This window comes from Notothenia rossii, assembly GCF_949606895.1.
Source record: "Notothenia rossii genome assembly, chromosome: 10".
NCBI lineage: Eukaryota > Metazoa > Chordata > Actinopteri > Perciformes > Nototheniidae > Notothenia > Notothenia rossii.
Genome location: NC_136908.1, coordinates 6,002,197 through 6,028,770, shown reverse-complemented (window position 1 = coordinate 6,028,770; position 26,574 = coordinate 6,002,197). Strand labels below are relative to the sequence as shown.

The window sequence follows — 26,574 nt, the reverse complement described above, 5'->3', positions numbered from 1 at the left end:
CGACACACACACACACACACACACACACACACACACACACACACACACACACACACACACACACACACACACACACACACACACACACACACACACACACACACACACACACACACACACACACACACACACACACACACACACACACACACACACACACACACACACACACACACACACACACACACACACACACACACACACACACACACACACACACACACGTTTAGTCTCATCTAAGAGGACAGGAGAGCCTGAGCCCTGAGGATAATGTGCAGACAGCGCTGTGTGTCTTCTTCCATGTTGGCAGTAACAGAAGAAATGAGAGTTAAGACACTCCGGAGACACATTCTTCAAGTAGACAGATTGCTTCTACAAATACACCCCAAACCCCAGTGGACCAGCACATTCCTCCGAGAAGATGCTAAAGATGTTCAGTCGAAATATACCAGAACATCAGAGGGAAAGGGGGAGACGGGGAGCAGTAACTACCCTCCGTAAACCCGTTTAAACTTCAGAGTATTGACTGGAATAAACCCAGACAACAACAGGGTCTCAGGATCTTTCTCAGCATGGGCCGCCTATTTAGCGATATATCACATTTCTACCAAACCCCTGAGAAAGATTATAATTAGAGCCTATTGTATATGAGTCATTGTGAAAGTGGGTAATTCATTTGGAAGAGGGATGATATGCCCGCTGTCGTCCAGAAGCTCCTCTGACGTCCTCTCATAGAAGCACTGATCGTCAGTTTGTTAATGAAGCGTCCATGATTGCTGGTGCTGTATTTTTTAAAAGGGTGGGGGTTACAAAAGCTGCTGTTCGGGGACAAAATACCACCAATTTTCAAATGTTCCACTCAATGCGGTGGAGTCTGTGATCCGTCAGAGCGGGATGTAATTATCATTCATTTCAACAAGAGTCTAGAAACTTTGCAATCAGCGCCGCATAATAGAGACATCATAGATGATATAGCATGGCATTTTACGACAAATTGTTTTTTTAAACTTTTGATAATCACTCTTATTCATGGTGAAAGGTCCTTGCAATCAGATCTACTTGTGCTATTGGCTGGAGTAATCAGGGGACATTTAAGAAAGACGATTGGTGAAATTCAGCATAGTGAGGTGGGAAATCTACAGCTCATTGGTCAAGAATGAGAGTTTAAAACCTGTGATAAGAGCTAAAAAGTTATGCTGAGTTCAAGTGACAATACAAAGCTGGTTATTAAAATGTATCAGTGTCATATGTGTTGTAAAAGAGCTGCAGGAATCCCATGTGGCAGCTTAGATCTAATATGAATGCACCAGATTGATCTAACCATGTTCTTGTTCTCTCGTCAGGATGAAAAGGTATCTGATAATTCAATCCTGCAGGATAAGTCAAGGCTTTTTCTTTTAGTTTACTCAAAAACACTTAATTACGTGATGGCATATTGCTAAATATTGCACTGAATAATGTCACACTGCTAGTTATTTGCACCTGTTGACGTTAAAACCTGTTACCCGCGAAATGATTGGTCTCAGGAATCTTAAAGCTTTTATTTTGAAACAGTTTTAAGTGTACTGTTTTGAGTATTTATGTCATGCCAATAAAAGCAGAACATAATCAAATGTGAGGAAGTACAGTATATTAACCATTAATTAATTTAATTTACATTAAAAAAATACTGTATTCTGATATGTTTACAGTTAACTTGATATCAATTTATCATTTATTTTATATAGGCGACTTTCAAGGCTCTCAAAGTCGCCGTACAAACACATAAAAAACAAGATACATAACACCAGCATAAGAGACATAAACAAGACAATGCAGTATATCAATCAATCAAATAAATAAAACAGAGGATGTGTGATGGATAATGATCAGGGTGGATATGCGAGTGTGAAGAGATGTGTTTTGAGACGTGATTTGAAGATGGGGAGAGAGTCAGTGTTGCGGATGTCAGGTGGGAGAGAGTTCCAGAGGCGGGGTGCAGAGCGGCTGAAGGCTTTAGACCCCATGGTGGTTAGGGGGGGTGCAGAGCGGCTGAAGGCTCTAGACCCCATGGTGGTTAGGGGGGGTGCAGAGCGGCTGAAGGCTCTAGACCCTATGGTGGTTAGGCGGGGTGCAGAGCGGCTGAAGGCTTTAGACCCCATGGTGGTTAGGCGGCGGGGTGCAGAGCGGCTGAAGGCTTTAGACCCTATGGTGGTTAGGCGGCGGGGTGCAGAGCGGCTGAAGGCTCTAGACCCCATGGTGGTTAGGGGGGGTGCAGAGCGGCTGAAGGCTCTAAACCCCATGGTGGTTAGGGGGGGTGCAGAGCAGCTGAAGGCTCTAGACCCCATGGTGGTTAAACGGAAGCGGGGAGCAGTGAGGTGGAGGGAAGCAGAAGACCTGAGAGTGCGGATGGGTGTGTTGATGGGCAGGAGGGGTGTGAACAAGAATGGCGGTGCTCTTACGGGTTAAGGGACGGGCGGAGGCGGTGATGTTGCGTAGATGGAAATAGGCAGACGGATTGATATGACTGAATCCTGCAGGTACAGTAGCTTTTAATTAGCTAAAGCATTGTAAAAACAAATTTCATCAAGAATGATGACCACCACATACTGATAATGATCTAGCTTACCACAGGTGGCCGATACTACCTGTGTCTTATAATTAAAAAAGTATTCATCAGCAGACCGATGCATCACTCTAACAGTCACAACATGTCGGTCCAATCTACACTTTGCCTGGAGGTGAGAGATCAGGTCCACAGCCCATCAATCAGAGCCGAGCTGTGAGTCTTCTCCACGTCCACTTCAAGGTCACACTGCAAAAACTCTCCACTGCAGGACACAGTCGGTGCGTTCGTCCATTCATCATCGCTGACGTTCCCCCATCAGGTCTTACTGTGCAGACTACACACTTCTTACTCGTGTACTTAACTCGGGGGTTGCTCCAGAAAACTTGCTGAGCTTTTCCACGATTTGTGAAAGGTCCATTTTTAACTGAGCTCTCATGTATAGGCGGACAGATACACAAACACCTTCCTGTCTCCTGCACCTGGTTTATAAAAATGAAGCGCCTCCCTTGGGTGTCTTGAAAGAAGGCCGATGGGCCGGGAGAATAAATAGCTCAATCTCTGCGTATGTTTATATTCTCAGCATGGATATCTTGCACACAGGGAATTGTGCAGTCCCAGTTTTTGAAGTATCCGCTGGACTTATAAGTGGATAGCGCTGCGATAAAAAAGGCAAATCACATTCTTTTTCTTGACAAACGGGCAGTTCTTACAAGGACATAATCGTTTCTAAAACGAGCCTTGGTGCACATTAATGAGAAGCCTCTCTTTAGTGGGAGTCCTGATAGTCCCAGAGATGGAGCTGCGCCACAGGATCCATGCAGCTGCAGACAGTGTCTCTGCTGTGTTCAAACAGTGGACAACAGACCCTCTATGCTTCACACAGACACTCAGTAACCATCATCTTCATCCTCTCTTAATCTCCCCTTCCTTCAGTCTGCAGCTGAAGGCCCAATTCCAAACCGACCCCTACACCTTTCCACTCAGTTTGCACATTCACGTGGAAAGGCCGCCACATTAAGAACTGTCGCAAACCAACAAGTGTGGAGTGGGAGAGGGATATCAAGCCCTCCAACAGGAAGTTATCAAGCCCTCCAGCGGCAGGTCAACATTGTTCCTAAATCAACCACCTGCTGAACTTCCTGACGACCCAATGTTGTTTTTGACCATCACGAAACAAGTATAATTTCATTTTTATTTTATAAATTTGTTTCCAAGTGATGCTGATTTGAAACCACGTTACGCCAAACGTAGAGCATTTCCTGTTTCTGCCAGAGAGAGGCGAGTTTGTCCCAAAGCTTTCCCTGTATGTACAGCCTCTGAGTTAAAAAAGATCCTCATTCAGCTGAGAGTCTGACTTCGTGGAGTGGGATTGGGTAGGGGGCTGTTTGAATTGAGCCGAAGACACTTTTTCTGCGGTTATTTCTTCTTCCATTTTCTATGTTTTTCCCCCTCATCACTGCGACTGTGTGTTTATCTTTCAGCAGAAATGTCTCTCTTTACGTGCATCCCTTCCTCTCCTGTTTCCTCTGATAATGACAGTACACAGTCTTGCTTCCCTGCTCTCATTTTCTCTGCGAGTGGGCATGCCGCTTTGGCGTCTCGATATGGGGTTTAAAATCCTCCAACACATCCCGCCGGCTACCCACTGGGCCGGAATAAATCCAGGACCCTCCAGTCTCTCCTCTGAATGGACCCCTGAAAGCGAGCCCAAATAAACCCCCCTCCACCAACACCAGTACTCGCTTCAAACCAGCAGCCCATGAACCCATAAGGCGTTCCTCTGGGAGGTTTAGCTCCCCTCCCTTCCCTCGCTTTCACAAAAGATGATTTCAGCTGCCTAATCAACTAGAAATAAAAAAACGTGTACCCCCCTCTTCCACCAGACACATTTCACATGCCACTGACTCTGTTTTCCCTAACATGTAGAGAGACAGGGAACAACATTTTCTCCCGAGCATATTTGAAATGTCAACATCATTAAGTCCACCTGTCAAATGTAGTGACATGGAAAGAGGTTCCCCTACCTACCTAATCATTATAACCTCAAGTCTTTAAAAAAAAAAAGGGTTGTTTTTCTGTCAAAGCTCTACAGGCCTCGTCTGAATCTGAAAACCGCTGCGGTAATGATCTCAGTGACAGAATTGGGCAATTACTGGGGATTTTTATTCATGCCCCCGGCTAGGACGAAGCGTGCAAACCTGCAAACACCCACATGCCCGCTGAGTCCCTTTTTCTTCATTTTACTAGTCGCAGAACAACTCTGCCTCCAAAATCCCCCAGAAGCCCCTGGGTCTTGTGTTGCACCAGCAGAAGCGAGAGGTCAGTCCTGAGTCAGGGTCAGAGGGTTCGGTCAGATCCACAGGATCTTTAAAGTGTCTCAGTTCATATCCTCTCACTACTACACAGCACTGTGAACACTTGTGAAGTCTTGTTAAGAATTGAATCTCATACGGCTGCTGTGAGCTCTCGATCGACTGTTAACTAATTGTTGCTCAATTAACACAATTTAAAAAAAAGAGCGTTGGCTTCTCTTCAACACCAGTATATTGGCACGTGTACTACATTTAGAAAGAAAAACATTACATTACATGTCGTTTGTTAGACGCTTTTATCCAAAGCAACTTACATACACACTTCAGGGACACAACGACATGCTGACTGCAGTGGGACTCGAGCTTGCCATCCCCTGATTTGAAGTCCAGCATACTATCCACTGAGCCACAGCCTCATAGTAATAACTTTTATTTGTGTTGACCGCAATTGTGGCTGGCCCTGAAAAACGTCCGCAACACAGCCAAAATGGAGACTGTTTCCATTCGTTGTTGGAATAAATTGTTGAATTTTTGACTGTTTTCGAGTGTTTTGACCAGTTTGAATGCCCCATTTAGGTGTAATTGGCCATTTAGACCCAACAGCAACGGAAAAAAAACATTTGAAACGAATGCACAAGCACTTACAATGATTTGGGCTATTGTTATATTGCTATACTTACATTGCGACATACTTATTGACATGACATTGCAAATGTAAATACAGAAGTACACAAATTGAGAAACTGATATGTAAACCCACAGGAGGGACTAACAATTTAGCATTTACTGCTAATGCACTTCTAAGTTTAAGTAAGAGTCTTGAGACTGAGGTGAGATGGACACCCACAGGAGAGGCTAACACTTTAGCATTGAATGCTAATGTGCTGCTAATCTTCAGGCCGAGGTTAGATGGATACGCGCAGTAAATAACAATGAAGTTGTCAGCAACAAGTTATTGCGCTTCACTTATTTTTGACTGCAAATATGGAGGTTAATATTCCAGAAATCTATAATATAGAATAACCAGACATATGTTTTAAATGTATTTAATAATTGTGGTAATAGTAATAGTAGAAGTAATACTGTAGCTCAATGGATAGCTACGCCCCTAAAAGTATATTGTTATATCTACCAGTATTGTCTTGTTGACTAAGGAAATTATTTACTGTATCATGAAGATGCGAGTGATTGACAGCCCTAATTGGAAGCAAGTCGGTATTAACATTTGTAAACACACAAATGAAACGAAGCCAAACAAAAAGTGGAACCAAATGGATTTTATTAGCCAAACTTACCAGAGAAAACTATATTTTTCTATATTTGTATCTTTTTTTTTTGTTGTATCCCTCTTCTTCTTCTTCCATAAAAAACATTTCCATATTGTTTGGTTTGTTCGCCCTGTTTTGTCCTACCTGTCATGATGTGCTTCACTAAATAACGAAATGGAAAATGGAATAATTCCAAGCAGCTGTGATCTTGATGATTGTCCACAAAACTTGCCTTACGTAAGCCTGCCTGTCTGTCACTGTCACATCAGCAGCGCTTTAGGTGAACAAATCAAGCGTGCCTCAAGCTCAATTAAGCACAAACAAATCAACTTAATTAGGCAGGAGAGTATTTAGCACAGGATTTACTGTGGATCACCCCAAAACAAGCCATTCATGCCTGGACAGAGTAAACGTTTTCGAACCTTGACTCACATGGTGGCCGATGTTTTTAACCCCACCCGCCCCATACTGTGCCGATCAACCAGCCACACTAAACCTCTTGTTAGTGACTCTACTTATGCTGCTACTGTAATCCCTTTCAAGCGGATTCTTAATTAAACATGAAACGTGAGGTCGAAGATGAGCCTGGACGCGTAGAAAAAGTGGGATTACACTTGTTACTACACCCTTCAATTTAAACAAAAAAGAGCTGTTGCCAAATCTGCACAACTGTGAATTGCTCCCTTAATGGACTCATGCATATAGATTGGTGCAGGAATAAGTCCTTAAACCATGAAATTAGTTAGCATTTTAGAACTTACTATTCCCTCGTCTTGAGGTCATTGGTCTGTGGTTAACACAAGCTAAAGAGATTTTAATGTTTTATCCTACAACATAAAATGCGTCACTAAATAGCCCACTGGTGAACTTTAAAACGGCGGTTGCTAACAAGTGTCTAAATGAGACGACTAAACGTCATCACCTCCAACATTAGCCGCCTTTAGCTTAGCGGTTGTGACGTGAAGTCATGTGACCGTGCTGTAGTTCCTTTATAGCCTAACATTAGCCGCCTTTATCTTAGCGGTGGTGACGTGAAGTCATGTGACCGTGCTGTAGTTCCTTTATAGCCTAACATTAGCCACCTTTAGCTTAGCAGTGGTGAAGTGAAGTCATGTGACCGTGCTGTAGTTCCTTTATAGCCCAAAATTAGCTGCCTTTATCTTAGCGGTGGTGACGTGAAGTCATGTGACCAGGGTGGGAATTTCACGACGGCCACGACAGCCATGGCCGTCGTTGCCCCGCACTTTGGCCGTGATGCCCTGTGAAAAAAAATGCAATTCACGGCTAAAGTGGCCTTTGTGCCCCTGTCAAAAGTTCCAGTATAAACAACGCTAGTGAAGTCATACTAGTGCGCGCAGTAGGATAGTCCCGTGTCTGTGGATCAGAGCGATTGCTCTGCTGTGATTGTTCAGTCAGGAATGCCTGTAGAATTAATCTATTTTACCGTGATTTAATTGTAATCAGGGCTCTCAAGTTTTGAACAGAGTTCAGAGTGAGATTTGGTACTCCAACTTCTGGCTCCCCTCAAAGTCATGAAGCCCTCTGTACCGCGAATGTCAACGGGAGGGGGGGGGGGGGGGGGGTGCTAGTGGAGTATGAAGCCCTCTGTATCGAGAATGTCAACGGGGGGGGGTGCTAGTGGAGTGCACGCGTCTCAAACAAGCCTAGTTTGTTTACAAAATTGCGGCGCAACTTGGTGGGCGGTACCCTGGAAAGAAATCTCTGCGTGAGAAATACAAGGTGTGGCGTGTGAGCGTGTGAATGGAGTGAAATGCTGAGAGCTCTGTGTAATATACGTTTCAAAGTGATGCTGAAGTAACTACATACTGATACATACTGTTTGCCAAGTCTGCAGACAAGACGGCAAGCAAAAAACCTTTTAAAATGCGTGTTTTCTGAATGGATCAATAAGGCTAAACTAACCTGTAGCTGCTCCGTCCACGCTCACAACAACGTCCTAAAGACAGAATTAAAGCAGCGATTGTATTCGCCATGACAGTCTGTGGTTTGTACATGTTTAACTTTTGTCCAGAGCTACACACACACACACACACACACACACACACACACACACACACACACACACACACACACACACACACACACACACACACACACACACACACACACACACACACACACACACACACACACACACACACACACACACACACACACACACACACACACACACAATGTATGTGCAGAGTTTGACCCTTGAAGGCTGTTTCTTCTGCTCTGAAATAGAATATATTTGTTACATATTAATATAATTTTAGATGTTTTGATTTTATTTTTTGAACGGGAGACTTAGATGGAAAACATACCATACACTAATTATTCAAAGTAAAGTATTTTATTTTATATACGGTAATACTAAGGAGGCATAGGCCTATATGATGATATAATGTTTGACATTATTGATATTAAAACAGTGATTTGTTTTTCTTATCAGAAAGTGAAGTTATTTATTTGTAAGCTCCAAATCCAAATGTTTCCCTCAATGGCCTTTGTGCCCTGGCATGTGGCCTTTGCGTCCTGAAAAAATGTGTGACACCGAAGGCCAAATGGCCTTGCCCCTAAAATGACGAAATTCCAAGCCTGCATGTGACCGTGCTGTAGTTCCTTTATAAACCAACATTAGCCGCCTTTAGCTTAGCGGTGGTGATGTGAAGTCATGTGACCGTGCTGTAGTTCCTTTATAGCCCAACATTAGCCGCCTTTAGCTTAGCGGTGGTGATGTGAAGTCATGTGACCGTGCTGTAGTTCCTTTATAGCCCAACATTAGCCGCCTAATTAAAACGTAAGGTTAGTTTTGTACTTCCGAGATTGCCTTTACTCTTCAGAAATCAAAGTGGTGTTAATATGTGGAGATTATCCTGTTGAATAAAATGTGTAAGCATGATGAGCATTTGTTTGCCAGAGAGGTTATTTTCTGCAATAATTGAAAGTCAAAACAAATTGGCTTTTTCCAGGGAACCAGTGCTATGCTTCTATAAATTGTGAGAATGTGGCTCTCAAACACAATGTTTAAGTCAAATGTTTCCGTCCTTGGATGCAGCCTCGAAGATATAAATTACCCCATTACCATAAAGATTTACCTCTGCAGTAAAACACGTTTTCCAAATTGAGGAACCCTCCCTCCCCTCATTCTTCCTCTCTATGATTGACAGCTTTTCCAACAACAGGTCTTCCGGTCTTGCAGAAAGTAGACGAAACAGAAGGGGGATGAGAGTGGAGGTGGGGGGGGGGGGGGATGGGGGATTGACAACAATGCATAGCCTACTTTAGTGTGCATATAATTAGAGTTGTCTGGGAGTACAGAAGCATGTGGGCGTGGCTGCACAGATCCAGGCTGAAGCAATTTATGTGCAAACCGTCCCTCAGGAGTGACAATGACAAACATGTCCCACATTGTTCCATGTATAAGTTCCTCTCTAAAGGGGCCAACACACCACCACCCCCACCCCCACCCCCATCCCTTCCTGGACTGGTGCACATACTGAAATGTTTCCTAGTTTTTCAGCACTAGATATGAATGGAAGAAGCAAAGAAATCCGGATGTCAGGCGGCACATTTGCACATCTAAAAGGTGAAAAATGACCTTCCTCTTCGTCGCTGAGTCAGGGTTTTTTGCACAAAAGGCTGAAGCAAAGTCCCCCGAGGTGTCATACTCGGTCCCAGCCTCTTTGCATTTAAATGTTCCCTTAAGGGCCCACTTTATCCATAAGTACAATATGTATTTTGCAGTTACAGTGAGAACTCCTAGCTTTACCTACCTTTATGGCCCCGTAACCACCATAAATTAACAGCCCTGAATAACTGCCTGCAGGACATGAAAACCTGCAGAAGCTTTTTCAAACTCCATGAGAATAACTCTAAAGCAAGTCGCTATTACACACCCGAATCTGTGCATTTAAGTGAATTTGTTCTGTTGCATTCTGGGTAACGTATACGGCAAGTTTTAACAATTTAGATAAATGTCTGGAATTTAAAAAAATTTATTTCTGTGACAGAAGCATTGATTTTCAGCTTCCTTTTTTCTACTGACATAATAGAAGAAGATTTAACTTAAACAGTACAGGTACTATGTAACAAAACGGTTTCTCTGCATTTGACCCATCCTAGTGTTAGGAGCAGTGGGCTGCCATTATGTACGGCGCCCGGGGAGCAGTGTAGAGAAGGTGCCTTGCTCAGGGACACCTCGGTAGCACTTGGTTTTTCCGGGACTTGAACTGGTGACCTTCCAGTTGCCAAGCCAAGTCCCAATGGACTTCGCCACCACCGCCCTGGTGACATAATAGATTTATTTTACATATATGTCGAATTAGTGGAGTACTATTTCAAGTGCAACACATACTAGTGGCAAGTAGGGATAAACAAATATATAAAAACACTTATAATCTAATTGTGATTGTTAAATTACTGTGGCAAGAATTATCATGACATTCATTTTGATATTGTCACATGCCTGCTATATTTAGATTTTAGTTTGAAAAAGCCAAGGGTGAGTGGATAGAAAGCATCGTCCTACAGGTGTCCATCTCTTCAAAATGTTATTTAAATTTTTTTGTCCATTTGACTTCTTGTTTTTATTCTCTTCGCTGTACTCTTTAAAGTACTTCAGATAAACTGTCCTTTTTTCAGAGTGGAATATAAATACAGTGGAGTTGAAGCGGTTCTCCCGCCTCCTCACTTTGTTTCATAAAACCATCAGCTTGCAGATATTTTCCTTTGATTAAACAAATAATACAGTCCTGTCAACACCGTCCATGTCACCTTGTAGAGCGACGGCCTGAAACCCTCTAATGAAACACCCGGTCTGAGTTCTCATCTTGCTCTGATGAAGACTTTTAAAGAGCCTACCTGAGAGTTAGATATTGGCATTAAGCTCAAAAACGATTGCTGTGGGGATAGTTTTGGCATTGAAATGTTACATCTCCCCTCAAAGAATCCACAATGGCTAAACCGTATTTTAAACCCTAATTAGTTTTTAAGGAACAATCATACTTAGAAATTAATTGTAATTACTCTAGGGAACTATTTTGGCATGTAAGTGGTGCAGAAATGAGTCCTAAAACCTGAAAAGGACTTTTTACCACTTCCTGTTCCCTCGTCTTGAAGTCAATGGTTTTCTGAATGTGTGTGTTTGGTTTTAGTCTGAAATAAAGTCTGTGTTTAACACGAGCTGAGGAGATTTCGTTCTACAACATAAAATACTTCAGTAAATACCGCACTGGTGGATTTAAAAAATAGCGGTTGCTAACAAGTATCATCACCTCCAACATTAGCCGCCTTTAGCTTAGCGGTGGTGAAGTGAAGTCATGTGACCTTGCTGTAGTTCCTTTATAGCCCAACATTAGCCTCCTTTAGCTTAGCGGTGGTGACGTGAAGTCATGTGACCGTCCTGTAGTTCCTTTATAGCCGAACATTAGTCGCCTTTAGCTTAGCGGTGGTGACGTAGTTCCTTTATAGCCTAACGTTAGCTTTTTAATTCAGAAATCATAAAGTAATGTTAACATGTGGAGATTATCCTGCTGGACAAAATGTGTAAGTTCCATAAAGGTGTTTTTGCTACAGAGATCATTTTTTGCAATATACCTAAATCCAATGCTAAAATCCCTTTCAATTTTTGTCGAAGGAACCCTTGCGCAGCCTTCAAACATACGTCATCCCGGCTCCACTCTAAAAGCAGACTTTCATCAGCTATGTCTATCCTAAAATAAATCTGAGTGCACCTCCTGTGGTTGGAATTTTCCTTTAGTTTCATAATGCATTTAAACCATGAGGGTTCCTCTACATGAAACACCAGTCCTGCCTTTTGATGGCCTCATTTCTGGGTCAACGTACAGGAGTCCGAGATTAACTCTCAGACAACATATGTCAACTGCAGCAAACAAAGTGGATCTGTTTTTAAAGTCTGTCCAGGTCACCTCGTGTCTGGATTACCATCATCATCCTCTCATGCCCTATTATAATTGTTATTATTGTGATGTGGGCGCGCTGACCCCGGACATCTGCTCACGCTCCATTGATGCTGCGATTAGGGGGTGTGGGTCGGGGGGATAGCACATGTTTGGTGGTTGATCTGGAGACACTCGATCCCCCTAACTCACTTTTTATAGGGGTTGCAGACACTCAGCCAGGGGTGTCCAAACTACAGCCCAGGGGCTAAATGCGGCCAATTTTGAATCAGCCCTCAGCAAATTCAAAAAATATAATGGAATATGACCCACAAATGAAACTTGAGCTTGTCTTATATTGTACTTCTTAAACATGAATGTAAAAATATATTACACAGTAGTATTCATGTGTTAAGAAGCCCACTTTTCAAATACATTCAGTCAATTAAAGTTGGAAACATTTTCTAACATATCTTAGTTGATAAGAAGAAAGCCCAATAACTTATTTACATAACAAGCTTGAAACACACCCTTCATATTTCTCCTTATTATAATCAATCTGAGGCTTCTGTTTTAAGGGCTGAGCTGCCAACACTCACAAGCATCATTTACCTACATTTTATATATTTTGCCAACTTATAACTGAACTTATGAGGCAATACACCTGTAGTGAGTGGCCCAGTTCTGTATGTGGCCCTCGTTGAAAAAAGTGTGGATACCCCTGCACTAAGCCAAACATTAGGATTCCGGTTGAATTGACCACAATTTTCCGCACAGCGATCCACTTTATATTCTTCATTAGCATGGTTGGAATAGAAAATTAAAAAAAGTGAATTGGTGCTCCTTTCCACTTGTATTAAATCCACATGAATCCCAATAAGTATGATGGTATGAAAATATTTTGAATATAGAAAACTTTACGCAATACATGCTTGTTAGGCCTTCACGTCTATCCCTGTGTAAATCACCGTTCAAACAAACAGTAAACACCAAAAAACATTTTTACAGTAATTAATGTAACGTTCATCCTTGGCCTTTGGTTTAAGATAGTGGTGACTTTTTGAAAGTTAAGATGTATAGTGGTTATTAAGAACCATACATGATCCGTGTTTGTCTGTCGTGATTCGGTTACTTCAATAACGGTCGAATATTGCGTCCAAAATCTTGGTTTGCTTTCGTGAAGGATGGTCCAGTGTATTTAAGCTAAAGAAGATACAAAAGGAAGTATTGAAGTTCCTTTCCTATCATGGTTGCCACTTTAGGTACTTCCTGTTCATTTCTCCCAGTTAGTAATCTTCCTAAGCAAAGTTGACAATTCGACCGCAACCAAGCTGATTTCCATGCCGTTTCCCCCGATCAATAAACCTTCTCCTGTCCCCAAAAGACTCCTCTCAAACTTCCTTAACTTCACTCCACTGCCTCTCTCCCCTCCTCCTCCGTCTGAGACCCAGCCTGCACTTGGGGGTCTGGCTTATTGAATCAATGATTCAAGGCCTCCTGTAACGGCAAGCTTATAAAAACCACAGCATCGCGCCCAGGGCACAGGCGGCGATACATCTCATAAAACAGAATGAGGTATATGCCTCCAATCATCCTTGGCAACACGTTCCTCTGTGAATGCAAAGGCAGCTCATTCCCATGCAGGCCACGATCCTCCAGCTCCTCGCTCATGAATGTAATCCTTTGCGTTGATCTGTCTTGAGTTCAGAGGCTGAGGAGGGCGCTCGCCACTGACACCTTTTGGAAAGGAAACACAGCAGATGCCGGGCCCAGGTGTCCCGTGCATCTTAGAGGTGCCAAAATACCGCCAATCGTCTGAATTATTGCCAAGGTAACAACCTCCACACAGAAGTCAAGTGGGGCTGCAGAGAGGAGAGGAATGTGCAGGAGAAACGGAAAGCAGAGGAAGGACAGATGAACCTGCAAGGCTAAGCTTTGACTCTCAGCGTGAATGCCTCTGAAGGGTTTATTGAGTTCTCTTTACTTCCCATTTATCCAGTTAAAATCTGCCTTTCCCCCACACTAAGTGGCACCTTTGTTTCCAATCTCAGTGGGAAGTGGTTGATGAAGTGTTTGTTCACACACACTGCACCAATAAGCACTTTGTAACCTTGTTGATTTGTTATTGGGGAAATAGAGCAATGTTACATGATTGGCATTGAGGCAAGAGATATGTTTAGGTATTGGTATTATGGGAAAATAGAGTAGGACTGAGAAATGCATTAATATTTTTGATAGGAAAAAGGACATCGCCTTAGATTTTAGATTTATTTAAAGAAGGCATTTTCCCTTTCCTGCAGTGTGTTCTATATATCATTTAAACGTTGAAACATGTCACAGTAGAGGTACACAATTACAAATATATATATAGCTGAAAGGAGCCGAATAGGGCCCCTTTAAGAACAGCATAGTTTCCTGAAGACGAAACATTTTGCCGGACAACGAGTTTTTTATATATATATATGAAGCATCTCTAGAGTACCTGCAGATGGAGGAGGGGGGAGTATAACTCATCACCCCCCCCCCCCTAGTTTATAACCTCATGTTGCACTCTGGAGCTCTGACATTTCATGTGTACCATTACAAAGTAAGATAGGGGGCCAAACACAGCAGCAAAACTGGCACTAATCCAAATTTTTCTTTGTGTTGATGACGACGTCCCGCAGTGATATCAGAACACAGGTGTTGCTGCTCATGCTGCATAACCTCCCTGCTGTGTGGGGGGGGTCACCGCTAACCTTGACAGGGGCGATGCCGCAGTGCCCTTGTTCAATCCTTTGGGAAACATGTCACATTATATATTTATTAATTGGACTTTTCTTCACAAGTTTCTCTGCAACTTTTAATATCTCTCATGCGCCACGGGGACACTCGGAGGCCCACAGGTTTGATAACTTTAAACGGGCGACTTTTTAAAGAGTAATATATACTGCTTCCCTGGGACCTGCACACCCCGGGTCTTGCTCTATATCACTTTTCTTTGCTGCAACTTGAAAATGAAAGATATAAGAAGTTTGTAGTTTGGCAGTTAATCTAACCTGAGGTTTATCAGCGCTGTGGTCTTCGACAGTAATGACACAGGGGACTAAACACGGCACCCGGAACGGAGGAAAACTCCGGGAGATAAAACATGGAGGAGGAGGTAGCAGAGCTGAAACGATACAGCTTTTGGCATCGTGCAGCTATTTCACCAGCAGAGAGGAAAGGAAGCGAGAGGAATGCCAATCCCGCTGTTTGGCCTTCAGATGTCATCTCAATCTGAAGCGACACTTGCTGACAGCAACGCCACGAAATCATCCCGAGGACCAAACTGCGACCCAGTCTGCTGGATGCGCCGCCCGTTCCTCTCACGATTCTGCGATAACTGACGGTTTCCGAACATCCGGTCACCTCGTCATCCTTCCTGACAGCAGTGGTGGAAAGTAACTAAGTACATTTACTCAAGTACTGTAATTAAAGATCTTCTATCATGCTATTTTTAGGCATATATTATGGGTCTCAGATATATAAAAATATACAAACATTTTTTCTGACACTTCGTGAGTTCCCTGACACACCGGGGACACGGGTGCATTTTGCATGATAGGAGACCTTTAAGTGCTTGTAATGATTTTAAGGTGCTTGTAATGATGCGAAATATAATCAAGTCTTACATATTAGTTCCACCTGGAGTAAATTCACATGCTACCCCCCCCCCCCATTAAAACTAGCTGCACCTTTACCACAGCTTTGAGAACACAGGATCTATGCAGGAATCCTGAAGTCAAATGCAAAATCTTTCAATACCTTTTTTAAGACCCTTTCCATACATTTTAAGACCTCATCGCCACTTGGAGTTCTAACCGGTTACCTTGGCGACACACTTTACCTCACATTGACTATATACAGTATTGATTGTCCTTCCTCCTTATCTTCCAACCATTTGGACGCAAACTTGCATTTCCCCATAACGATGTTGCTTAGCAACCGGTGTAAACGGAGCTTTGCGCGCCATCAAGCAGTGAGCTTGCGATGTCCTGTTCAGATGACGTCAAATCCAACGGGATGCACTACACACCTACGCAATGATTACATTCAGGCAGACTGTAGAATACAACCTCTTTGGACCATTTATATACTTATTGAAAACAAGCTACTAAATGTAACACCTTGGAAAATGCCCTTTAATACTTTTTAATAGCCTTAATTTTCGCTCAATTGATTTATCAACTTTTAATACTTTTTAAGACCCCGCGGACACCCTGTAACACTTTAATGATCAATAATTATAAAACATGTCATTTATATTATTCTGCAATGGACCAATCTCGACTAAAAACTTCTACTTCTACTCAGGTACAAGAGCTGAGTACTTCTTCCACCTGCCGAGTCGTTGTGCAGCAACACCGCGGGGTGAATTATCCTTGAAAAAAGAAATCCTCCTCAAACACACCGTTATCTTTCATCAATGTGTGGCGTTGAGTGCATTCAAGGGCTTTAATTCTGATAAAGTGCTCTAAATGGCTTTTTCTACTTAAGCCACTTTCCCTCAAACGGCTTTGTCTACTTGCTATGAGAAGGGCTAGTAGGGTACCATTTGATATTTTTGATAATAGTGAAGACACTTTCAGTTTTCTATCCCTTGCCTTGAGAATTGTAAAGATGTTTAAGTCAAGAGGCTGTACGAACAGAAACATCCGCACAACAACTTCAGTCTTCAGTACTTCAGAGTAAATGTCTTTTTCAATGCGTCATTACCAGAGAAGCAACATGAACTGGTAGACCTGAGCACAGTTCCTGACGACATACAATTCCTGCAGTTAGTACAAAACATTAGAGTGCATTGATTTCCAGAGTCCTCCTCATATTCTTTTCTGTAAATGTTATCAGATTATCTATAGCTCTTTGTTAAATGAGGATTCCAGCCTCTGCACACTGAATTTCAGCTTCTTTCCTTTTTTGTTTCATTTACTTATAATCTATTTCTGTGTCTGTCTGTGTGTTTGCCATTTCTACTCTTTCTTCCTTTTCCAAAATTCCACAAGGACACAATCGGCCAAAATGACTTGTAAGTAAAAGTTGAATCATTAAGTTAGCTGAATATAAAAGACAGATAGTTTTTTTAAATCTTGCTTTTTTTTTGTGCTTAAAAAAATATACACTTTCTGAGTACACTAAATTGTGTTTTAGCCGCCTTGTGTTCTTATAAAGGAGACAGCTTCAGTGTTTTCACTCAATAGACACCTGCAAATAATTTAAAAAAGCTGTTGAAATATAAGACCTGTCACCTCCGACTGTTACCCTGTGGTGTTAGAATGTTTTAAAAGGTGAACGTGTTTGTGGTTCACTCACAGATTTGACGAGATAAGTGTCTAGCGCCTATTGTACTGTTTTTCATCAATATATTATAGTTCTCAGATATATACAAAACATGTCTCTGAAGTGTTTGGCTCGAAATAACAAACAGATAATTGCAATCTGGTGAAAAGCATAAGGGTTGAGAAGTAGTTATTTAATTGAATCTGGCTTCGTATGATTAAAAGTAACACGATCATCGACCCAACGCAGTCCCCCATTGTTGTTGTTGTTGTTGTGGGGGGGGGGGGGGGGGTTACCTTGGTTGGTGATTAGCTAATGGTTACACAAGCCATGAAATCGTTATGACATCATAAAGTGGCCAAAATCTGATCAGCTCATTTTCAGACAGGTTTTTATAGAAATGGATCAGGACAAAAAGAGAGAGAATCTTTGTTCCTGAAACTTTCAGAGTCTCTTTACACAGAGAGGACACATGTTGATGTAGAAGAGACATGGAGAAGAGGGGACACATGTTGATGTAGAAGAGACATGAAGAAGAGGGGACACATGTTGATGTAGAAGAGACATGGAGAAGAGGGGACACATGTTGATGTAGAAGAGACATGAAGAAGAGGGGACACATGTTGATGTAGAAGAGACATGGAGAAGAGAGGACACATGTTGATGTAGAAGAGACATGGAGAAGAGAGGACACATGTTGATGTAGAAGAGACATGGAGAAGAGGGGACACATGTTGATGTAGAAGAGACATGGAGAAGAGGGGACACATGTTGATGTAGAAGAGACATGAAGAAGAGGGGACACATGTTGATGTAGAAGAGACATGGAGAAGAGGGGACACATGTTGATGTAGAAGAGACATGAAGAAGAGGGGACACATGTTGATGTAGAAGAGACATGGAGAAGAGAGGACACATGTTGATGTAGAAGAAACATGAAGAAGAGGGGACACATGTTGATGTAGAAGAAAAATGAAGAAGAGGGGACACATGTTGATGTAGAAGAGACATGAAGAAGAGGGGACACATGTTGATGTAGAAGAGACATGGAGAAGAGGGGACACATGTTGATGTAGAAGAGACATGAAGAAGAGGGGACACATGTTGATGTAGAAGAGACATGAAGAAGAGGGGACACATGTTGATGTAGAAGAGACATGAAGAAGAGGGGACACATGTTGATGTAGAAGAGACATGGAGAAGAGAGGACACATGTTGATGTAGAAGAGACATGAACCAGTGGATTTTGCATAATAGGTGACCTTTAATGAAATGTCCTTTTGCTGCCATGATGTGTCTTCAAGTGTTCAGACACAGATATTGTTGTCTGTGCAGTTACCAGGTAAGATTCCTATGCTTTGAAAACATCACCATCTCAATGCCCTGTGGACAAATTGAGACATTATCTGTGGAAGCTTTTATATTGAAGGAGAGCGGCTTTAGAGGAGTTCAGAGTGGCATTTCAGGCACTTGGAGCATTTCAGAAATTAGCTGAAAAGCATGCCGATGTCTGAGTATCATCTGCGGTTGAAAAGGTCTGGATGCTTTAAAATCCCGGGCTGGAGTTTCCCTGGCAGCCGGTCAGTCCTCTGAGAATCTATAATCATGGATTAGCAGCCCTCTGCATACTTGCAACAGACGGCAAATTCCTGAATCGAAATTCAACCAGCAGCTGATTCTCAAGCATCCGATGCATTCATGCAACGTGAATGTATTCCTCTTACCTAATGCGCTGAGTTTATCTAGCAAATCATTACATAGCTTGTTGAAATCAAACTGCAGGAATGAAATGAGTCAGTGAGGGGGAAAAAAGCGAGCAATCACAAACCCAGCAGCCTGCTTTTAAGACATCCAAATTGAATTCCAACATCGACGCACACCGACATGAGAGGATGACTAGAAAAAGGAACAAATTAACTTTATTGTCTAAACATGTTTAGCGATCAGCTTGACAGGCAGCCTGCTGGCTCTACTCCATCTGCTCAGTAATGATTTGTTGTTGATGGGGCGAAAAAACACATTTCATCAACACCTGGAGAGGCGAACTGCTCCTGGATGCGCCCACTAAGACGCCTCGTGGGTCTCGGCCAAGAACATGAGGCAGCTCCATCAGCATCAGTGAAAACACATGGTGTGGCAGAACTGGTTTATTAAAGCCATAAACACATAATGATTGAGAATGGTCGCTCTGTCACCGGTATTTATGAACAACTCGTGGTTTGTTCAGCACAAGCCCTGCTGAACTATTTCCTCGAGATATATCAGATTTACAAATCCTTTATTTGTCCGACACAAAGGACATTTATAGTGTTACATAAAGCAAACGGTACAGTGCAGACAAAGGGCAACAATTAAGAGTAGACTAACTTTAAAAGAGACAAACACTAAAAAAAAGCCTGCGAGCTAGTTCAGGCAGTCAACTCGAGCACTGATGATACATTAATACGTGACACACCTCGTCCCTCTTACAACCAACCAATCACATTCTCCTAAACATGCCGCTCTATTTAAGCTGCCAGGTCTTCCTGCCTCTGCCTCGCTATGCTGCTGCTGCTGTGTTCACTTGCTATCGCTGCGTTCATGTTCCTGCTGCTGTGTTTCATGTTGCTGCTGCTCGCCTGCCCCCCCACCACCCCAGCTTCCACCCCAGCTTCCACCCCAGCTTCCATCCCAGCTTCCACCCCAGCTTCCACCCCCAGCTTCCGCCCCAGCTTCCACCTCAGCTTCCACCCCCAGCTTCCACCCCAGCTTCCACCCCCAGCTTCCACCCCCAGCTTCCACCCCAGCTTCCACCCCCAGCTTCCACCCCAGCTTCCACCCCCAGCTTCCACCCCCAGCTTCCACCCCAGCTTCCACCCCAGCTTCCACCCCAGCTTCCACCCCCAGCTTCCACCCCAGCTTCCACCCCCAGCTTCCACCCCAGCTTCCACCCCCAGCTTCCACCCCAGCTTCCACCTGTAGGCTCGGGGGATAGTTATCTAATCATCACTCAATGTTCTTTGTAAATCTGTGGAGTGATGAGGCCCGAGCCTAGACGCCAAACTCAAACTACGCTGCTTATAATAAACATATTAAGAAACACGTGAGTTGTCTGACTGAACTGAGTTTTGGGTATCAGCGAATATCGAGTACCAATCCGATATCAGTGTTTATTCACATCCTTTAGCTCTAAAACATCAGCTGATTCTGAGTGGGGTGTACCAGTGGCTAATGATAGGAGGCCAGCTAAGAAATGGCTTTTTAGACCACTTTGGCATCAGGGAGCCTTACAGTATATCTCATCTTTTACAGGCCAACACTGCATTTAAACTATTTTGGTGGTGGGAAAAATGATTACAACCTTCAGTTATACAGACTTGTGTGTTCACGCAGTGCTCCCCCCCCCACTACTAGCCTTGACTAACTCATTTAAATAAACTAAATTAGCTTATTTAAGAGTGTTTCGATGGATATTCATTGTCAGCGATGCAGGCTTTGCAGCCGTTTTGCCACGAGTTAGTTACTTAGTTACTTCTACCAAGTTGGATATATTCAATACTTTTACAAGATTCCTGATTCTGAGTAACCAATGATATGGTCAGCTTTTCAAAAAAAATGTTGTCAATTCAGTTTAGACTATATCACGCTGCAGAGTTCCCCTTCCTGCGTAAAGTTAACTCCGCTGCCATGCACCAATCAGCCCCCTGAATGCTCAGTGATAGTAAATCTGAAATCTTAATCCAATAATACTGCTTCTCTAACTGATAAAGAAGTACTGCAGTCCAAAATGGGTTATAGCCAAATACTGTTTACAGCTGAAGAGACACAACCTGGACAGATAGACGGAGCAGGAATCCAGCTTAGACCGGCACAAAAGCTCTGTTGGAGGCCACATTGCATTTCACCAACTTAACATCCTTGGAGAAAATGTACTTGGGTTGCACAAAAGCAGCCCTAACTCCTACCTCGGTGATAAGAGGAAATTATTTCAGATAAATAAATAGATGTAATCACGCCGCAGTTCTATACTGTATATATTTTTTAAAGGCAGAGAAGTTTGCCAAGTCTCTCAGCTCTTCCCAGAACTCACAATCTTCCCATGGGAGCCTTCTTCAGTTGTGATGATTAAAAGTAAAAACTGTAATTCTGTTGAATACCTTTACAAGTTTGCTGTGGCCACACTGCCAATAAAACTTCCGGAGGGATGAACAAATTGCGACTAACAGCAGAAGCAGAAGCAATTAAAATGTCTCAAAAGCCATCAAAGTTGTGAAACGTAGAAAAAGGAAAGTTCCTGATTGACTTCAGCCGGCTCTCTCTGATCCACGCATTCTCCTCTCCTCGAAACATCCAGTTTATCTGAGGAGAAACAGCCTCGTGTGTTTTTCAATATGTAAACCATTTCATGCTGCATCAGAGAGGGGAGGCCAGACATTCGTGCTGTTCTTTATCTTTTTAAACTGTCATTTTTATCCATTTCCAGCTTAATTGCGTCCATTTTTTCCCTCAACCAAAAAGACAATTAAAGCAAAATTGTTCAATCTGTTGCTTGTGATAGTTCGGTCCCAAAGCTCTGGGGAGTTTCATTGATAGAAATTCCGTTTGTCTCTTTCTCTATAAAAAGGGCAGTCAAAACAACCTTGTTCCTTTTGCCATCTCATTATCACAAACTACGATTACAGAGTGTACTCATTGTCTTGAACAGCCATTATGCAATTGTTCCATTAAGGAATCTTGTGTTATTTCCTCCTGAACAACCACATTTCATCATGGCCTTTTTGTGCAAACGTACGCTCCATTTTTTCCATTTACAGCGTCTGCATCTGCACCACGAGAGCTTTGTGTGTGTCGGGCTATTTTATGCTGGATTTAACACCGGGTCGGATCCACGCCGCTACACACGAAGACCCTTTCTACATCCAACCAGCAGTCCGTGATATCCCACCTTCTCAGGTCAGCACCCATATCAGAGTGGCCTTTTCAAGCTATAACCTCCAATCTCAGAGTGCTTGGAGCTGCGTATCAGTGTTGGGAGTTTTAATTCGAACATTAAATTATGTTCGTGCTCTTAAACAACACGGCAGGTTTTACTCGTACTGCAGGTGAGCGTTTGCACCTGAGGTAAGAGACCGTGAAGGGAAGCCACATGCTGATACTGGAGCATGAATATGACAGAAAGGCAAATTGAGGGTAGCAAAGCATCTTCTTTGTTTAGCATAAAAGCTGCAGAACACAACTTGTTGGCAGCCCCAAAAGGGAAATGTTGAAACTTCAAATTTGTCAACAGAAAAACACGCCAGGCTAAGTCTTTAAAGGTTTAAACGTAGAGCTGTTTCCACTCTTAAAGCAGCATCCACAATGTGTCAGTAGCATCCTGTAGCAAAGTTTGAAAAGGTTCCCAACAGAAATCTGCTTTTTATCAAATTCTTTTAACGTACATGAAGTGATGCAACCCTCCGCAATGCAGCCAACATAGTTAGCATATGGGGTTAAGTTATTATTTGATGAGATATTCTCAGCTCTACATAATGCAACTTTGCTAACACACTGCTTGATTTCACTCAGGGCAAAGTGCTTTGTGTTGGATTACTCTGCATATTTCAAGGTTCAAGATTCCCCAAACTGAGATTCATTGCTACCCCTGTGTGCATCAATGGATACCAAAGCATTAGCAAGGACTACAGATGGTCGGTTGTTGGCATTTTGACCTCTAGTAAGAGGCCTATTGATTGGTGAATTATCAATTGGAAAGCAGACAGAAATCTCTGTTTCCAGATCTCAAATGTGAATATGTTCTGGTTTCCTCAGTCCTCTACGACGTTAAATGTAATATATTTGAAAAAACAAGACTTTTGCATAGGTCATCTTCAGCTTCAGGCATTTTTCTTAACTCTTTGACCTTTTAGAGGACAAAAGACCTATCGATTAATTTAAAAAAACAATCAACAGATAATGAAATAATCATTACTTGTCAAAGCCTTTGATTTGAATGAATATATAAATGGCTGCTGAGTGTTGGGGTTAGTCACGTGGTTCAATTGTATTACCTTCTTGCTCTCTTGAACACCATGACCAAGTATATGAATATCCATGATTGAAACAAAAGCAAACCAAACCAAGAATGAATTGTAGTTAAATGAAAAGCTGAGTCGAGGAAATATCTGATCAACGACTTCCCAAACAAGATTAGAAACGTTACAAGAACTTTCTGTTAACACTAGGAGCTTCATTTCAGTCCAAAAAGCTTAGAGGTACAAATCCAAAGACATAATTAGATGAGACCAATTACTTCCTCTGTGGGCATTCTCCAACATTTCCCACGAGTGTCCATTCCTTCGCAGCAGATTTCTCTCCCAACACATGAGCTGAATGCATGCCAGCTGGTAGCAGAGACTTCCCTGTTGTTCAGCGTAATCTCATAAGACAGTTGGCTTGTCACAATTTTAAAAATCCGGCCTGCAGAACCCAGTGGATCCTGCAGAGCGGGGAGTGGCTGGGTCTGGTTCAGCAGCTGGTTTAGGTAACTGACACCCAGGAGTATTTATAAAACACACGAGTTTGCAAAACATTCTCGAGATTAACCAACTGTCACTTTTCACTGGAGACCACTTGAGGGGGGGAGGCCTTTCATCCAACCTCAAAAGATCAGAGGAGGCCTTGAAATCTTAAACTATTTCAATGTTAACCCGTCAGACAGGTGAGAATTTCAGCCTCAGTTTCCATTTAAAACTCTGTCTGTTAAAGTTTGACTGGCACACATAAGGAATATCTGTATTTGACTAATTCCTCTCCACTGTAGTGCCTTTTCAGCTAAATTATAAACACACTTGATTTGTCTTTTCTCTTTTTTTTACAAATTGAACCAGTCAAGCAAATCATCTCCTGCATCAGCAACATAATTACGCTTGTTCCATCAATACCATTAACATGCAGGCAACTTAGCAGCCCATTTCATTTACGCACATCAGCAATAAATGAAACCCAATGAGGGGAGACTTAATCACTGGGATGTGATTTACATTCCCAGGCGTCGGGAGGAGAGTATGTTGTCACCACCGACTGAAGCTTGAATAATGGAAACATGACAGTAAATTAAACTGGACACAGATGGAAAGACATGTAGAGAAAGTGGAGGGTTATAATGAGTCTTTACCCAACAATGACCATGCATAAAAAATCATTGAAGAGATGATTTATGCCAGATTTAGCAAATAATGAATCCACTTTTTTAATGTTTAAGCTTGAGAGGGAATGCATAGTAATCACCGATACCATTGATTCGGTAAGGAAATTATGCTGTGATTTAGACTCTTGCAGGTTGCTGGCAGTCGCATAATGTCATTCAATCCGCCGGATTACTACAAAGGAGAAAGTTCAAACCGATGAAAGCTGCAGCAACCAAGGTCTGATTTAAAAAGCCTCATCACACACTGCACTCTGGGACAACTTCAGAAGTTGTAGGGGGGAAAAAAGAATCCTGACTGTGTAGGAAGAGCGAGTTTTAAACCATGAGAGCCAACTTTACGCAGGTGTCCAAACATCTCTTACCTGTTGGTCCCTCCATGCTGTCTGCGCAGATCCTGACGGCCAGCATCAGTAGCAGAGCTGCTGAATACATGTTGGTAATAAAGTCCATTTGTCACCAGAAGAAAATCCTAGAGAAACTCCAGCAGCAGCAGTAATGTTGGTTTTGGTGTTTTTGTTGGTGTTTGCAGAGAAGTCGCGCGCTCGGCTCCACGCGCTGCTCCTCCCAGCCCGCACACCGAGCATCTGATCTGCAGCCACAGCGTTCAAAAAAAGAGAGAGCCCCCCCCCTTCACCCCCTCTTTTTTCTGTAACAGCTCTGAGACTTTCTGTGTTTTTTTTTTTTTGCACTGTCAAGCGAGCAAGTGGCACGCGGGAATGCGGGTGTGCGGCGCCTCCACGTGGACAGGAGGTGTCACACACATGCGCGCACCAAGAGTCTCATATCTGTAGGTTAGGGGTCTGAAAATGACTAGACAGATTGTTGGTCTGTCCAACTCAAAGGGATATGTTTGCCTCAGTGATGCATTCAAGTGCATATCTGGCTTACAAACGGAATCATTTATTTGAGCTATCCATTAATATTATTATTACTATTATTATTATTATTATTATTATTATTTGCCATTGTTATTATGTAATCATTGTATTCTTGTTTTTATTATTTTTATTATTGAAAATACACATTATTATCATTATTATTTATTCAATTATTTGTATTATTAAATATAAATTTGTTTTTATAATATACTTTACTTTACTTGATTTCCATTTAATGCGACTTATTTTACTTTACATTTGTGTCACTAATATTAGTCTTTTACATTTCATTTTGGTAAATATCATTATTTTTTGTGCAATACAATAATTTAACACTCATATTAGTTTCTTTATACATATACAAAGCCAGGATGCTTAGTCAGTGAATCACATTTTATCACTTTTTAAGCAAATCAAATTGCACTTCAACAATTTTAGGGCACATAAACTGAAGGGAAAGAAAAAGAATACATGTCACAGTGTTTCATATTTACAAAATTCAATGAAATAAACTCTAAAGATGATCAAATAAGTATAAAAAATTAAAGCATAGGATTAAAAAACATGAAAGCCAGACAAAAACAATGCTATATTTTAAATAAATGTGTTTTATGATGCAGTACTGCACCAATACCCGAGTATTTTAAACATCCAAAATTGGCTCCACATTGACAAACTCAAACACATAAATGATTTGTAGTTAACCCTTAGATGCATAAGTGGGTCTTTTGGACCCGGTGATGTGGTTTTCTTGAAGTATCTTTGTAATTACATTTTTTTATCATTTCATATTCCAGATATTCAGCAAAAAACATGTTTTGGATATCATGCCATTCACATTTTAAATTTACATTTTAAGAAATTGTAGTTTTTGTATTTCTACCCCAAGCTTCCATAAGTGGGTCAAAAATGACCCGCATGCATTTGCTATGGGATCCTCTGGGAACCTTTGATTCTTATCACCTGTTGCTGTCAGGAATACATTCACTTTGGACCACACAGACTGCATCACAACACAAGTGACCACCAGCAAGATCTGATACCTGTCAGTATAATAATAATAATACATTAAATTTGTATAGGGCTTTTCAAGGGCTCAAAATCGCTTTACAATATAAGGGAAGGTTAGGGGGGGGGGAGTATATGACTATCAAACTTGATCAACCGGCATGGATTGATGGGGGGTGGGCTATGAGTAGACA

The 26,574-nt window shown here is 42.1% G+C and overlaps 1 protein-coding gene across 4 annotated transcripts in view; it reads right to left on the bottom strand.

The window, feature by feature from the left end:
- Positions 1-25,059, bottom strand: part of ptprua (protein tyrosine phosphatase receptor type Ua) — a 268,605-nt gene extending 243,546 nt beyond the window's left edge. For all 4 annotated transcript variants that reach the window (XM_079654672.1, XM_079654673.1, XM_079654674.1 and 1 more), the window contains exon 1: positions 24,857-25,059. In XM_079654672.1, the coding sequence (XP_079510798.1) occupies positions 24,857-24,944 (88 nt within the window). In that variant the 5' untranslated portion in view covers positions 24,945-25,059. The remainder of the gene's footprint in view (positions 1-24,856) is intronic.
- Positions 25,060-26,574: the final 1,515 nt, after the last annotated feature.